General features: G+C 36.9%; 1 protein-coding gene across 7 annotated transcripts in view; it reads left to right on the top strand.

Moving 5' to 3' along the window:
• The window catches only part of LOC150078499 (lysine-specific demethylase RAD23A-like), a 280,618-nt gene that overhangs the window by 244,730 nt on the left and 23,708 nt on the right, over positions 1-12,180 (top strand). For all 7 annotated transcript variants that reach the window (XM_090385146.1, XM_090385152.1, XM_090385149.1 and 4 more), the window contains one exon: positions 3,913-4,021. In XM_090385146.1, the coding sequence (XP_090241272.1) occupies positions 3,913-4,021 (109 nt within the window). The remainder of the gene's footprint in view (positions 1-3,912; positions 4,022-12,180) is intronic.

The following is a 12,180-nucleotide window of genomic DNA, read 5'->3' on the forward strand; positions in this document are numbered from 1 at the left end:
ATTTTAAAAAAAAATTATTCAAAAACAATCAACTAGTTAAATTGCTTTGTTTTTAATTAGCAACAAATTACAATTTGTATAATTCCTGTGGGAAAATGCATATACAGTAGAACCTGGATAAGAAGTTTTCCAGGGGACTGGAGATTTAGAACTTCATAGAAGGGAAAATGACTTAAGGGTATGAAATATTAACTACTCAAATGAAAATGAAAAGATATACATACATAAGTTAAAGATCATTTATAAGTACTATTTCAGAATTTATAAATATTTTACTCTGCCTGTGGGAAACATTTTTAAACTCAAAATTTCTAATTGCTTAACATTGTGTTCATTAAACTCATTGCTAAGTTGGAAGGATGAGGTCCTTTGGAGTTTCAACATACCTTAAAAGGTCACAATTACAATAAGACAGAGAACAATCCACTAAATAATTCAGAACTGTTCAGAAAAATCAGAACTTAATGGCAAATGCTTCACTTGGTCTACATATCCAATTATGGATATCGATGAAAACAATTGCAATATGTCACTTCCATTATATTAAAATTTTTATACTAAAAGGGTTTTAAGGCTGAAAGCATCAGACTACGGAAAATTGACTAACCAAAGAAGTTGGTGGCATCGTTTTTGTGATCTCATATTGTGAATGCCTTCACGAGTTGCCCTGATATTGAACTACCTAGAATAAGCAACGCTTCAACACTGGGTTAGTATTAGTAACGGCCGCATGGTGCAAGAAAGCCTATGGCTTATGCTGCACCAGCCAAAAAAAAAAAAAAAAACAATGATAAAGACAAAAAAATAAAACAAAATAAATAACTAAATAATAATAATTAATAAAAAAAATTAAAAAAAATATCATCCTATGCACTTCCCTTACCCGAAAGTACTATCCAGGTGACCTTTGAATTTCCACAAACTGTCGACCTCTACCACCCATGAAGGCAACTTATTCCAGTAATTTATAACTCGCTGGCTAAAATAAAACTTCCTGCAGTCCAATCTAAACATTTCCCCCCATAACTTGAATTTATGTCCCCTAGTTCTAGCATCATTTATAATCTTGAAAATTTTGTCCTCATTCATTTTACTGATGCCTCTCAGAGCCTTAAACATAGGATGTTTAAGGCTCTGAGAGGATGATATTTATAGTGCATAGGATGATATATTTTTTTTTTTTTTATTAATTATTATTATTTAGTTATTTATTTTGTTTTATTTTTTTGTCTTTATCATTGTTTTTTTTTTTTTTGGCTGGTGCAGCATAAGCCATAGCTCAATCAAATCTCCTCTAAAGTGTCTAGTTTGCAAACTCTGCAACCCACATATTCAAAGTCTTTCTTCATAAGGATGCCCTTTTGCCAATCTCACCAGGCGAGTTACCCTTCTTTGCACCCTTTCAAGAAGCTCTATGTCTTTCTTTAGGTGCAGTCTCCATACTTGAACACAGTATTCCAAGTGTGGTCTAACATAAGCCTTATATAATGGGATTATCACGTCCCTATCTCTACTTGCAAAAGTTCGAAAGATCATCGATAGGACACCATGGGCCTTCCTTGCAAACTGTTTACAATTCTCAGAGAATTTCATGTCTGACCGTATCGTAACACCCAAGTCCCTTTCCTCCAGTACTGAGTTTAGTTGAACTCCACCAAGTGAATAAGTTTTTTTGGGATTACTATTTCCCAGGTGTAATACCTTACACATTGTTGGATTAAAGCACAGCTGCCATTTTTCTGACCATTCCTGAAGTCTATCTAGGTCTCTCTGAAGAAGCTCAGCTTGACAGTGATCATTAACTACTCTACCAATTTTAACATCATCTGCAAATTTAGACATCACACCCTCTATTCCTTCATCAATGTCGTTTATGAAAATTAAAAACAACAATGGTCCTAATACTGATCCTTGGGGAACCCCACTTCTTACATCAACCCAATCTGAGGAATAGCCATTTATCACAACCCTCTGCCTCCTGCCCTGAAGCCATCCTTCTATCCATCTAAGGATTTTCCCAGTGATTCCAACCTGTTCTAGCTTATAAAGCAACCGCTCATGTGGGACTGAGTCAAAAGCTTTGCCGAAATCTAAATAAACAATGTCTAAATTATTCCCTAAATCCAGCTCGTGAGTGATCCTTTCGAAATAGCGAACCAGATTTGTTAAATATGATTTTCCCTTTACAAAACCATGCTGAGTATCCTTGAGAATTTCAATTCGATCCAAATGATCCTGAATTCCACCCTTGATCATTGCCTCCATGATTTTCCCTACTACTGAAGTCAGACTGACAGGTCGATAATTTCCAACTTCACTTTTAGAGCCACTCTTATGTATGAGAGATACATTTGCACTTTTCTAATCCAATGGAATCTCCCCAGAGTCTAGTGATGCTCGCATAATTAGCCTCAATGGTTCAATGCACTCACTTGCCGCCTCTCTTAAGATTATAGGGTATATTCCATCAACTCCAGGAGCCTTACTGGTCTGTAGGCTCGAAAGTTTTTTCATTAAATAATCTTGCGAAATTTCAATATTATTAATTACATATTTTTTAACTTCGCTCCCACAATTTCCCATTGCCACAAAAGGCTTTTCATTTGTAAATATTGATGCAAAATAACTGTTGAGTTCATCTGCAATGGCAGCTAGTGTATTTAATATTATCCCCTTTCCCTTACGTAAAGGTCCGATCTAGTTTGTCCTGCTCTTCTTGGCATTTATATATGTGAAGAATTCTTTATCCCCCCCCCTCTCTTTGCTCTGTTTGCTAGTGATTTCTCATAAACTGCCTTTGCCTGTCGAACCTTTTCTGTGGCTCTGTTACACATCACCTTGTAGCTGTTATAGGCTTCAGTACTTTTTATTGCTCTGTAACCTTTCCATGCCACCTTTTTCTGCTCAAGTAATGTGGCAACTTCACTATTCATCCAACTTGGAACCCTTCTCGTGTAGTATTTTTTTTAATGGTATATTTTTCGCATTCAAGGCATCTGTGATTAATGTTTTAAAAGCGTACCACAGTTCAATTGTATTCATTATCTGCGCGATATCTACCCAGTTAATAGAGGCTATGTACTACCTTAAGGCATCGTAATTTCCTTTTCTGAAATTAAAACCCATTCCTTTGCCTTTTACTTCTGCTACCTCTCTCGTCATCATCCACCGTAGAACTCCGTGATCACTTCCTGCTACTGGTTCCTCTACTGTCAACCCTGTTATATCATCTGATTCATGTGTAATGATGAGGTCTAGGATATTCTTTTCTCTAGTACTTTCCCTGACATGTTGATACAAATAACAGTCATCTAGTTCTTGAATAGGCAACAGTTTGCTGGTGGATTCTCGGCGGATACCAATACCCGGGAGGGAGGTATCCACAGAGAATAAGCAACATTAGTTTTCTCGGTGGTGAAGCGTTGCTTTTTGGAGGTAGTGTAATATTAGGGCAACTCGTTGCGAAGGCATTCACAATATGAGATGTAAAAAACGATGCCATTTCACATACTTCGGTGGTTTACTACGAACTAAAATTATGCAACACACTAACTTATTTGATTAATAAATGTTTATATTTTTTAATATTAAAAAAATAGAATTTCTATATTTAAAAAGCGTATTAAGTGGGAAAACATCATTATAATAATACACTGTGTATTCTTTATCACAAACTTTTTGTGTGGGGGAAAATGTTTTACCCAGCAAGCTTCTTACATGGGAAAATAATACATTACAATATATAGAGGTGAAATTGGAACTTAAGAAACCAAACCTTAGTACAGAAGAAAATTTCTTATACGGGAATTCCTTATCCAGGTTCTACTGTATATATATTCCCGTGAGAAAATTCTAAATTTTTAATATTCAACTTTTCCCCCCTCTGATTTTTCATGTAACTTGTGTTTATAGGGCCTTCCTTCTGTAGAACAGCATGAACCTCAAAGTGAGGTTCCTGCAGCAGCTCCTATTATAAGTAATGTTTCCAGTAACAGTAGTTCCAATACTACGTCTAGTGAAGGTAAGTAAATAAATATATTTTAAATGTAGAGTGAATGTCTGGGATATATGCAGTTAGAACTATGCATCTTTCAAAAAATAGCATTGCAAGGCATAAAGAGAACAACAAACATTAAATTGGTATTAAGTGGATTTAATTTAACTGGAATACCAGGGATAATTTGCATTACAAATTATAAGACTTAAATGCTTGTGTAGTGACAACAATGGTATATAACATAATCAAGTCCAGACCAAAACAGATATTTCTAGTCCCGAAATATAAGGAATGATAAAAGGCACAAGACTTGGAGTACACTAATGTTAAAAGAAGAAAGTTATAAAGTTGCATTATTTTAACAACTTGGAGAGCACCCTGGCAATCTTTCTAGGATTTTTTGGTTAGCAGAGAATTGGCTCATATGCATTGCAACCATTAATATACAGACACCTGCATATCTTCAAATAACCTTTTTTTAACAGAACAACCATTAATGTATGCTGAAACCTTTAACCTTTATGGCAGACAGTAGTCTCCGTGGGGGACAAGCTCCACCAGTTTTTTTTTTGTAAATATCCTTGATATTTTTTGCCATTTGGCCTTCAAAGTGGCAAGTAAACAGTTCAGCTCCTTTTTTTTTTTTTTTTTTGTGCAGTCTTTGCTCGCATACCCCTGACTATCCAGTTCATCCAGGGGGTTCTCTATAGAGTTGAGGTCATAGCTATATGCTGGCCAGTCCAACATTTCAATGCTCATATCCTCAGACCAGTACATCACAATTTGAGCAATATAACAAGGAGTGTTGTCCTGCTGATACAGATATGGGCCTTCCTCGACATGTCACGTCTTAGGTTACACGTTATTGTCGAGATCATCTAGGTAGACGTGAGCATTTGTGGTTTTGTCTAAAACCTATTCTCATGGCAAACCATTAAAAAACAGCACCATCATGCTGCTTCCTATCAACTTCATGGTTCTGATGATACATTTCAACAGATAGCTTTCCCAGCTTTTTTATTGGTCTACTGTCATTCTTGACAGTAAACCAACTTTAGACCAAGCTAGACAGCATTTGGAATTAGGCAAGGTTATACGTGGCTGCACAACTATGGTAACACATCATGTAGCATTCTGTACTGGTGCTGACATGTTCCCCAATCATCTCATTGAGGGCATTGTGTTCTGCAAAAATATCAACCTGCATACCAAGTATATGATTCTTTGCAGGCTGTCTTGTCATATTTTGTCGGCTTCAAAGGTTTTCTGAGTTGTTTATTGGCAGTTTTAGCACCAGTCCACTTCCATTTACAGATTTCATTGCCATTCGTCTTCTTAGTTCCATTGCAGTGTCACATACAGCCCGTCGCCTCCACAGCCAGGTGGGCAGGAGCAAGAGTGCGTAGCACACGCTTCTTGATTAGATTGGGGTTCGAGCCCGTGACCACCAAATACGGAGGGATGTGGAAAGGTCAGGGAATGACCACCGTATATCCCCAGAGCAATATGGCCTTAGTTGCTAATGCTCCTAAAAACCAAATAACAAACAAACACATACAGCCCAACTGCTTATGTGTCACCAATGATCATTCCTTGCTAAAAGTGTGTTGTCTGTCAGTCAATGTCATCTTGCATTCAGAGTTGTACTACTGTCTCCTCAAAAGCCTACAAGCATATTTATCATTGTCTGACTTGCAGTGCTTGTGTAGGATGTGACCAATTATCAATGGAGAGATGTCAAAAAAAACTAATGGTCAGGCATTGTAAGACTACTAAGTATTGACTGTCTGTAGTTTGTAGATAGTCAGTACTTGTGTGTTTGGGTTCAGTTTGCAAATTATGCATTAATTCCTGTTCTGATGCACAAGAATAGCATTGTGAGAGCATTGGCGGAAAGGCATAGTTGCACTGCAGTATCTTGGAGGATAGATGGGTGGAAATTAATAGGAAAATATTGGATCTTTAACTTATGTTGGCCTATGTCAGCTATGTTCAACTTCCAGCTGGAAGCTTTGTGCAATGGTCTCACAGGTTAAGACTCCTCTTCTGGAGGAGTCAAGAGCAGATAGTGTACAGGAACCAAAGGATCCAAATCCTAGAGTGTGAGACATGATATGTCTGAGAGATGGGTTGTCATATTAATGACAGGGTGAGGGAACACTGGAATGTTATTAGGAAAGCTGATTTTGATAGTTCAGTGTGGTTCACATGAGGGAAAGTGGCCAACTTTGTCTGGCAATTTCATATCCCTAATCATGTAATTGTTGACAGGGGGCACAGTACATAGCCTTTATGACTGAGAGTGGCTCAAGAGTCTTCATATATCAATGGCATGAAGGGTTACGAAGCACAAATCAGAGATAGCGCGTCCCTGCCGTTGATTCTCTATTTAGGCAGTATGTAATAGTAATCGTGGCGTGTGATGCAAGAAAGCAAGCGTATGAACTTATGTAGCATCAGCCAAAAAAAAATTTCACACAACCATTCCCTCTAAATGTTTGTCCAGTTCTTCCTTAAATTTATTTAACCTATCAACTTCCACAACGACAGATGGAAGTTTGTTCTAGCAATTAACCACCCGCTGGCTAAAGGCAAATTTCCGCGCATCTATTCTACATCTGTCTTTTCTCAATTTGAATTTATTCCCCCTTAGATTCATAATCTGAACAAGTGGAAGAATCCCATCAGAATTCAGCGTGCTCAGCCCATTCAAGGCCTTATACACCTCAATCCGATCATCTCCAGTAGCGGCTGGAGACTAGGCACCTAGTCTCCAGCCGCTGCAGTTTGCAGAACTTAAGCCTCTCTTGGTAAGAGAATCCCTTCATTCTCCTCACCAATCTTGTTGCTCTTCTCTGTACATGTTCAAGCAAATCTACATCCTTCCTAAAATGAGGCCTCCAGGCCAGTGCACAGTACTCAAGGCGTGGCCTGACCATTGCCTTATAAAGAGGGATAACCACCTCCTTTTCCCTGCTAGCAAAATTCCTGTATATCATTGACAAAACCCCATGACCTGCTCTTGCAGCCTGTGTGCTGTGGCAGCCATACAGACAAAAAACACTTCGGGTAGCATGGTGGGATTATGACAGTAGTCACATGTTGCCACCTGGCAGCCATGTTGTGTATTTATATTGTATAATTTGTATTGTAATCAGAATGTATAATCCGCTGATGAAGAAAGCCTTGGCTTTTGAAAGCTCCAGAATATATATTTATTTTAAGATTGTATTCATAATAAAAAGGATCATAAAAACAAAATTGTTTTTGCAATTCTTATAGTGACTTAGTTACAGTGATATTGGTGTATGTGAGAAAATGATATAAAGGTTATAAAAACATTAACTAAACTAGAAAACATGTGAAACCATATGCCATGCCTTAGACAGCTGTTTTAGTGATTTTTGGCACTTCACCAATAAGGAAGGAACTATGCATTGACAGAGAAACCTAAAGTTGAGTAAACTTCCACTGTTTTATCAAGCTGGGTGCAACCATTTCAGACATGGATAAGGGAAACATCAAATACAGATTGGTATGAAGTACAGGATCAACAACCAGGCTTTCAAAATTGTGATTATGGATCAAACATATGAAATCATTCACCATTCCCTGAACAACTGTTTCAGTTCCTTCTGTCACTTCATCAGTGAGGAATTAAGCATTAACAGAAAGAACAAGGTATGCGCATGAGATCAAAAGTCACAATGTCAGTGGAAGAGGACATGCTCATCACATTACTATTGGAGAAATTGTCAAGACATTAATATTGTGCTGGTTCAGAGCACACTATCACCGAGGAATTGCACATTCAAAAAGTGTGTACTCAGTGTATTCTTCTGTGCTTAATTCTGAAACTGAAAGAATGATGATCAGACAATAACATAATGTGTGTTCTGAATTTTCTACACACACCGTACAAGTACAGTGGAGGTGTCTTCTTAGAACACACAATGATTGGAGATTAATCCAGGGCTCACTGTGACACATCATAAAACAAACATAGGTTTTTAGGAGTGGCACCATAGAGGCCCACCTCAAACAAAAAAAAGTGTGTACCTAAGCATCAGCCATGAAATTCTTGCGTATTATATTCTCATCACAAAAAGGAGAAACAGTTATAAGTGAAAATACTGTGGTTTGCTGTACTCAGGTATGCTCATGCAATATGATAATTCTCACCACTCCCATTCTACAGTTAGAGATGTGTGAGATAAAATTTGAGGCATTACCTCATCCGTCATGTTCACCAGATATTCGTTATTATCACCTTTTGGCCACTAAATGACACATTAAAACGATATCAGTTTTATCACATGCAAAGGACAAGATGGCAAGGTGCATAAATGGCTTTAACAGCAGTCACAAAACCTGTTCTCTCAAGAAATCGAGACATGCAGCATTAGAGAAAGTGTGTGTTGAATGTATTGGTATCTACACTGAGGATTAACATGCATAGTTTCTTTGTTGTTTTTATGAAATACAACTTTTATTAATTTTTACAGTTTTCAGTTGGATGACCTTTATAGTTTCCAAGGAGTTAATACTCGAGTTGGTTTAGTATTCTGGTTCTGTTAATGATTTGTTTCACAGCACCATTAAAATGCTTAAAATACAGCCAGTCTCAGAAAGAATATTAGCATTAGCATTATGCTAACGCCATATTATTTTCATTTAGAGATTATAACTCTCTCTCTCTCTCTCTCTCTCTCTCTCTCTCTCTCTCTCAGTGAGAATTGTAAGAATCTGTCTCTAATCTACTACAGCCACTTCCCGACTTACGTAAGAGTTGCGTTCCTTGGAACTCCATGTAAGTCGGAATTTCCATAAATGCTTATGCAGCACTCCCAACTATGCACGCTGAATTTGATAAATATGTAAATAGAATTATTCAATTTTTTATCTCGTGAGCAGTAAAAATTACAAAAAGAGAGAGGTTACAGGCATAACATCAGCAAGTTTTACCTTTCGAGCATCGTTGCCAGGATCAATGTTTCCAGCTAATAAGTATGACTCTGCAGAGGTTGAAGGCTGTGGAAATTTAGAAGGGGTCTTTTCCAACACATCACAAAATTTCTCTGCAGCTGCAGAATCATTACTGGCGACTTCACTTTAATGTTGTGGAAAATAGCGTGATGTTTGAACCTATTAAACCACCATGAACCTTCCATGGACATGGCTTGGGGTTCGCCATATTAATATCTTCATAAATACTTTTTGCTTTTACTTGAATGGCCATTAGATTCAGGGTCATTTGCTTCTGAATCAGATTTTCTATCCATATTATTAATAGCTTTTCCATCTTCAATATAGCACATGAACGCTGCTTTGTGATCACTGTTGATCTTAAATGTATTGATCCTTTAACATGTTCTTTTATACGCTCACTGTCCTTTAAAATAGTATTCACTGTTGAAGCAGTGAGACCTAATTCCCATGCAAAAGATGACAAACTTTGTCCTGCTTCATACTTCTTAATCATTTTCATCCTCATTTCTAAATCAATTTTGTTCCATTTCCTAGCACTGCCACCACTTGCACTTTCTGTTGGTCGCTTTCCTTTCACCATTGTAATAAGTAAATAGGAATGAAGAAGATTCTGAAAATTGAAGATTTCAGTGAAGGGGAAACACATTTCACCATAATAACGTAAAAACCCAAACAATTCCAGTTATCAAGATTATTGCAAATTCAATAAGATCGCGTTTACTACCCGTTTATAATTAGATGCATTGACAGAAAAGCTCAGTAAACCGGAAAGTGCAAATTGTTTTTATTGTTTAATGGTAGTGATCTCCAGAAATGTGTTTTAGAAAAATATCACAAAGGTGTTCAAAATTGATTCTTATAATGGAACATATGATAACGATGAAAGTGTAGCACAATTTTTCATTATAAAAATGACCTTTTAAGAGATAAATAGCTTAGTTATATAGCGAAAATTTCAACTTCCGAGGAAACGAATTACCAAAAAAAAAAAAAAAAACACACAATGTGCTATTGGGTTCACATTACAATATTTTCATGATGCCTCCATAACCAGGTGGGCAGGAGCAGAGCAGTGCGTAGCACACGCTTCTTGATTAGACCGGGGTTCGAGCCCGTGACCACCAAATACGGAGGATGCGGAAAAGTCAGGGAATGACCACGCATATCCCCCCGAGCAATATGGTCTTAGTTGCTAATGCTCCTAAAAACCAAACAACAACAACAACCTCCATCTTATGATTGCAAAATAAGTTTCCACAATTTTTTTTAAGTTCGCACTGGCCAGCAAAAACTTACGTAAAATCGAATTTCCATAAGTCAAGTATTACCTAAGTCAGGGAGTGCCCGTGTTTGGATTAGACAGACCGATAGTGGATTAGAGAGAGAGATTCTTACAGTGCATGACATGAACTGGTCTCACATCATAGCTGTCAATGCTCCTTCTCACTGATGTGCTTAAGTTGGTACCATAAAGTTTCTCCATCGATTCTTCCCACAAAAAATAATAAAACTGCATTAAAATCATAATTTTTAAAAAATTCTGTGAATTTTTCTTAAATATGTTTTTTTTAATGAATACAGCCACAATCATCATATTATATTTACAAAATACAGTGTAAGTAGGGAAACAGCATACATATAAACAATTTTTTTTTTTTTTTTACAAGCACACCAGCAGTTCTGGCATAAATAGGCAAGTCTGGTACAAGAAAAGTATTGTATGAGTGAGAGCAGAGTCTGTCTAGTTTTTCTGCTAATAGGAAAATGTCAGTAGGATATAATTCTGCAGATTCTTTAAGGATTTTGTTGATATACTGCTACAGTTGAATTTTGGATCTCCCTCAATTCCTATGGCCGTTTTTTGGTTTGTAAAGAGCAAGCAGAATAAAGTGAGCTGCTGGCAGATGTCTAAGTTGGTGTCCATGCCATCTCAGTTCATTTGTTTTTTGGAAAGTTGTCACCAAAGGTTCCTGAAGACTTTCTTCTAAAATTGTTGCATTGGTAATATGGTCCCTCCAGGAGTACCCTAGTAGAGTTCTAAGGCAGGAGGCGCCAGAACTATTGATGATGTTGGAAGCTTTTTTGGTAGCAACATTCAGGTTTGTGCACCATATAGGAATAATGATAAACCATTGCTCTTATTTAATCTTATCTTTGTATCTGTAGGGTGAATTTCCATATTTTATTTAAAGTTGAGTGAAACTGCAGAGCCTTTTGCTTTCTTTTGATAATTTCATTTAGTGAATCACTTATATATGCACCTGGGTATTGAAAATCTTACTTCTAGTCTATAACTTTCATTTTTTCTAGTCTTGCTTCTAGTCTATAACTTTCATTTTAAAAGGATCAGTTCTATTAAGAATTGATCCTTTTAAAATTGGTTTATAAGAACTTTTGTTTTGCTGCCGTTGATTTTTCATCCAAAGATTTCTGCCATTTGGCAAAGCTTGTTGAAATGTTTTTGCGCCAGTGTAATGCTATCGTCAATAAGCACGATATCTTCTACAAAACCGACATTCTGTAAGAGAAGTTTACCTGAAGAATCCTCTAAGTTGATCCTGAATTTGTTAGCCTGAAAATATAGTCTAGGGCAAGGGTGCCGAACCTTTTGGAAGACAGGCCAATTTGAAAATTTGGTACACGTCGCAGGCCATACAATAGACAAGTCTTAATACCACTTTTAGGCCCGAATTCAGGGAAAATTTGTTGAGTAAGAACACTTAAAACCAGTTGCAGTGTTGTTCCATGCACTTTACTATAATGTGATTCTTTTAATTTTTCAACTTCAAAATATTGTCCTTGAGAGTTGTTTCTGAATTCGACTCCATGTAATAACTTTTGTAAACCTAAGGATCGTTTAACTTTAAAAGAATGAAACCAACTGCATTTATAAGCAAAAAGTATGTGCTTCCAAAGAGGGAGAAGATTCTTGCTGCATACATTCTTAAACTGCCAAATTTTCCCCTTTCTACATATTTTTGGTAAATTAAAGGAGAAGACATTTCATCAAATTTGATTTTCACGTCTGATTCACATTGAAGGTCAATGATTTCCATTTGGAGGTCCCCTGGAGTCTCCACATTCACAGTTACCATGTTCAGGGTCCTTTTTTGAGCACAGAAATCTTGGAACTCGGTCTGGAGTTGAGATATTGCAGCCACATATTGAAGAGCATATTTTGCAAACTGCAATTT

Source organism: Mastigoproctus giganteus, chromosome 11 (genome assembly GCF_048544385.1).
Source record: "Mastigoproctus giganteus isolate SK-2022 chromosome 11, ASM4854438v1, whole genome shotgun sequence".
Taxonomy (NCBI): Eukaryota; Metazoa; Arthropoda; class Arachnida; order Uropygi; family Thelyphonidae; genus Mastigoproctus; species Mastigoproctus giganteus.